General features: G+C 38.0%; 1 protein-coding gene across 1 annotated transcript in view; it reads left to right on the top strand.

Annotated features, from left to right (window-relative positions):
* LOC110033101 (fructose-bisphosphate aldolase-lysine N-methyltransferase, chloroplastic) overlaps positions 1–2246 on the top strand; it is a 70345-nt gene extending 68099 nt beyond the window's left edge. The window contains exons 14-15 of the mRNA XM_020736970.1: positions 1593–1765; positions 2179–2246. Of these exons, the coding sequence (XP_020592629.1) occupies positions 1593–1765; positions 2179–2185 (180 nt within the window). The 3' untranslated portion in view covers positions 2186–2246. The remainder of the gene's footprint in view (positions 1–1592; positions 1766–2178) is intronic.
* The last annotated feature ends 1043 nt before the right edge of the window (positions 2247–3289 follow it).

Raw genomic sequence — 3289 nt, 5'->3', positions numbered from 1 at the left:
GCCTATCGCGCCTACAACCTAAGGCCGGCTAGGAAATAAAATGCGAAGGGGAAGAAATATTATACCTTCGCGTAGTTTGCACGAAGCCTTCTCTGTCGCGTATAGGGAGAGACGAACTCGACGCCGGAGACGGCGGCGGCGAGGGTTGCCCGCGAGGAGGAAGGTCCGGCGGGCTCTCACTTAGAACGGCTAAGAGGAGCGGTTGTTCGGGCGAGAGGGGGAGAGTCGCGTGCCAAAGGGGGGAGATGCGATGTTCGTGCTATGTTCATTTTTTTTTTTTTTTTTTTTTTTTTTTTTTTACAGGTCAATCTCATAAAGAGAGAGAGAGGAGGGATGGAGTTGATAAGAGTTTTTTTTTTTTTTAATTTAAATTTTATTATTATTATCGTTAGTGATAATAGGGGAGAGAGAGAGAATGTGATAGTTTTTTTTTTTTAATTATTTTTTAGGATAATAATTTTTTTATAATAATAATAATATTATTATTATTATTATCTCTCCGCATCTTTTTGCCGAACACGTCATCGTAGCGAAATGAACTTCTGCCCTAGGTAAATTCGACGTTCCGGACGCAACTGCACTGTCTGTTTTGTCGTCAGGGGTCGTTCGGACCACTTATTTTAGCAGTCGGGACGAAAAATAAAAATTCGCACATTTTTTAGCCCGCGCGCGAAACCGTGGTCTAACGAGCGTCCGTCGTAAGTGGAATCGACATTTCGGACTCACTCGTGTGGTCTGTTTCGTCGTTCGAGGTCGTTCAGACCACTTTTTCAGCAAACGATCCAAAATGATAATTTGTGTATTTTTAGCTCGTATTTGAATCGTTAACGACATGGACGCCCTCATTAAGTAATATCGACGTCCTGGATACACATGACATTAAAAATAAAAAAATGATGCCAACACTAAAGATCTAATAGATCTAACTCGTGTCACCATTCTTCGTGACACTCTTTAGATCCACTTCGTCAAGTGATTGAGCCAATTCAAGCCAAAATCGCGCACGACGCGCTACATAATATTTTTCGGCCCGATCGGAATCATCCGATGTGTCAAATGCTGATCGGACTTCGCCCAAGAGAAAGCCAAAGCCTAGCAAAATGACCTCGGCTACATGCCCCTCAACACATGCCGAAATGTCTGGAATAGATATCTTGCGCTACAGGGGAACTCATTTTCATAAAGTACGACCCTGATGCACTCGAGTGGACTTCCAATACACTTGACATAAAAAATAAAAAAAAACTGATGCCAACAGACTCTTTGCAGGGGGTCATTTTAGTGCCAAAGTTTATATATGTGTCAATTTAGTCCCCAAGCTCTTCTAATAGGTGCTAAAATATTCATCTCTGTGAACTATTTGAGCCATATTAAAAGATTCCAGGGGTTAATTTTACTCTTTTATAGATTTTGAGATTGAAATGATCTCATGCAAATAGTCTAGGAACTATTTTGACATTTTAGCCAAAATAAATGGAGAATGAGAATTCATAAAGCAAATCTCAAATATTTAGAACATTATTAATGATAACGATGCGACGGCCAATTATCTTACTTCCTACAAGTAACTGATTATACTTGCTTTACAACAGGGGCTTGAATCACCAAATGTCCCGTATTGCGGAACCCAACTCTCTGTTAGAAAACAAATGGCAATTGATTTGCTTGGAGGTGAGATCAGAGTATTAAAATCCGCCGCTGCCTGGATTGCAGACTACTGTGAAAGTATATCCACTCGAGCTCATCAGGTCTCCTCTTCTGCGATGTAGGTATTCCATCCGGCCACCCATTTTATTTATTATTAAGTTTTCAATTAATATTGTAACTCTTCCATGTTTCTATTTTAAATTGGGCCTGACTAGTTGGTGATGGAGTGAAGCTTTTGTTTGTCAACTTAGTTTTGTCATTTTATCCATTAGCACGGATGACGTCATTTGCATTTATTGAGCAGAGTCATGCAATGAAACTTGCTATATTGAGGAGAAAATAACTTAAGGATTGCTCCTGGTTCTGATTTAGGGGTTGTTAGGTTTGCTGAGAAAGGAATGAAGTGTAAAAATAATGTAATATATTTGAATATTTTGATTTTTTTTGGTTCAATATAAAATAAATACATGATTTCAAATTTTCTTGTTTAATTTGATAAAGAAAAGTTAAATCGGTATGAAATATGTGTAGTAGGTGAAGGCAGTTGGGCAAGGGGCAAGTAGCAGGGGGCGGCGGAGGAGGCCGGCGACTGGCAGGTGTGCTAACCGGGGGGGGGGGTGGGGGGCGTAGCCGACAGTGGCCGGTACATCCGAAGGAGTTAAACCATGAAGAGGAGCATAAGAGTTTTATTTCCTTGGTGTCGTTTAAGTAGAGCTTCTGCATAATTCATGAAGAGTCCTTAATAAGGACTCACTAATTTAGTTGGACTAGTTATAGAAGGTGGTGATGTGGATGCAAATGATGAAGTTGAGGTACTCCTTGTTGCTGCCTTTCAATTTCAAGAGTCATATAGCAGGAGCTCCATGGAGAGGCATGCAATGGAGTTGTACAACCTTCTTTAGTTTTAAAAAGATTTTAATGTATTTAAATTGAATTAGAGAATAAATTTTAAACACTCTGTAATTTTGTATTATATTTGTTTATCATTTTGATCAAAAATTCAAATTTTCAAAACTTGCAAAAGAATTAGAGTGCACTGCATTTTTTTTTCCCTGCTGACCAAACAGTACTTAAATTAGCTTTTATTTGAAGTTTAGCACATGGCAGTGTTAAGACAGTACAGAATCAGCTCAAAATAGTTAATAAAAAAAAAAAAGGAAAGAGCTCTGTACATTTACATATCCGACACCTAAACTTGAATTTTTATGTAGTTGCCACTAGGGTTGTAAACGAGTCTAGCTTGGCTTGGCTCGTGTTCGAAATCAGCTCGTGTTCGAAATCGGCTCGTGAACAATGTGTTCGTGTTCTGCTTGATTTAAATATTTGTGTTCATGTTCGGCTTGTGTTCTGCTCGAAATTACGTTAAACTTAAATTGAGAAAAATAGTTGTAAAATGTGGGATTCGAAACTGGATCAAATATATACAAAGAAGACACTAACCACATTGTCACATGAGGTGATATGATTTAAATTTAGACATAAATATGTATAATATATTATTATATAAATAATATATGTAATATATTGTTATATAAAAAGTTATATATATATTTTTTTTCGAGTCATTTCGAGCCGAACACGAGCGAACAAACTGTTGTTGGTGTTCGGCTTTGTTAAATTTCCAGCTACACAACATATTCCT

The sequence above is a fragment of the Phalaenopsis equestris genome, unplaced genomic scaffold, assembly GCF_001263595.1.
Source record: "Phalaenopsis equestris unplaced genomic scaffold, ASM126359v1 Scaffold001091, whole genome shotgun sequence".
Lineage (NCBI taxonomy): Eukaryota > Viridiplantae > Streptophyta > Magnoliopsida > Asparagales > Orchidaceae > Phalaenopsis > Phalaenopsis equestris.
This window is presented reverse-complemented; position numbering and strand designations above follow the sequence as displayed.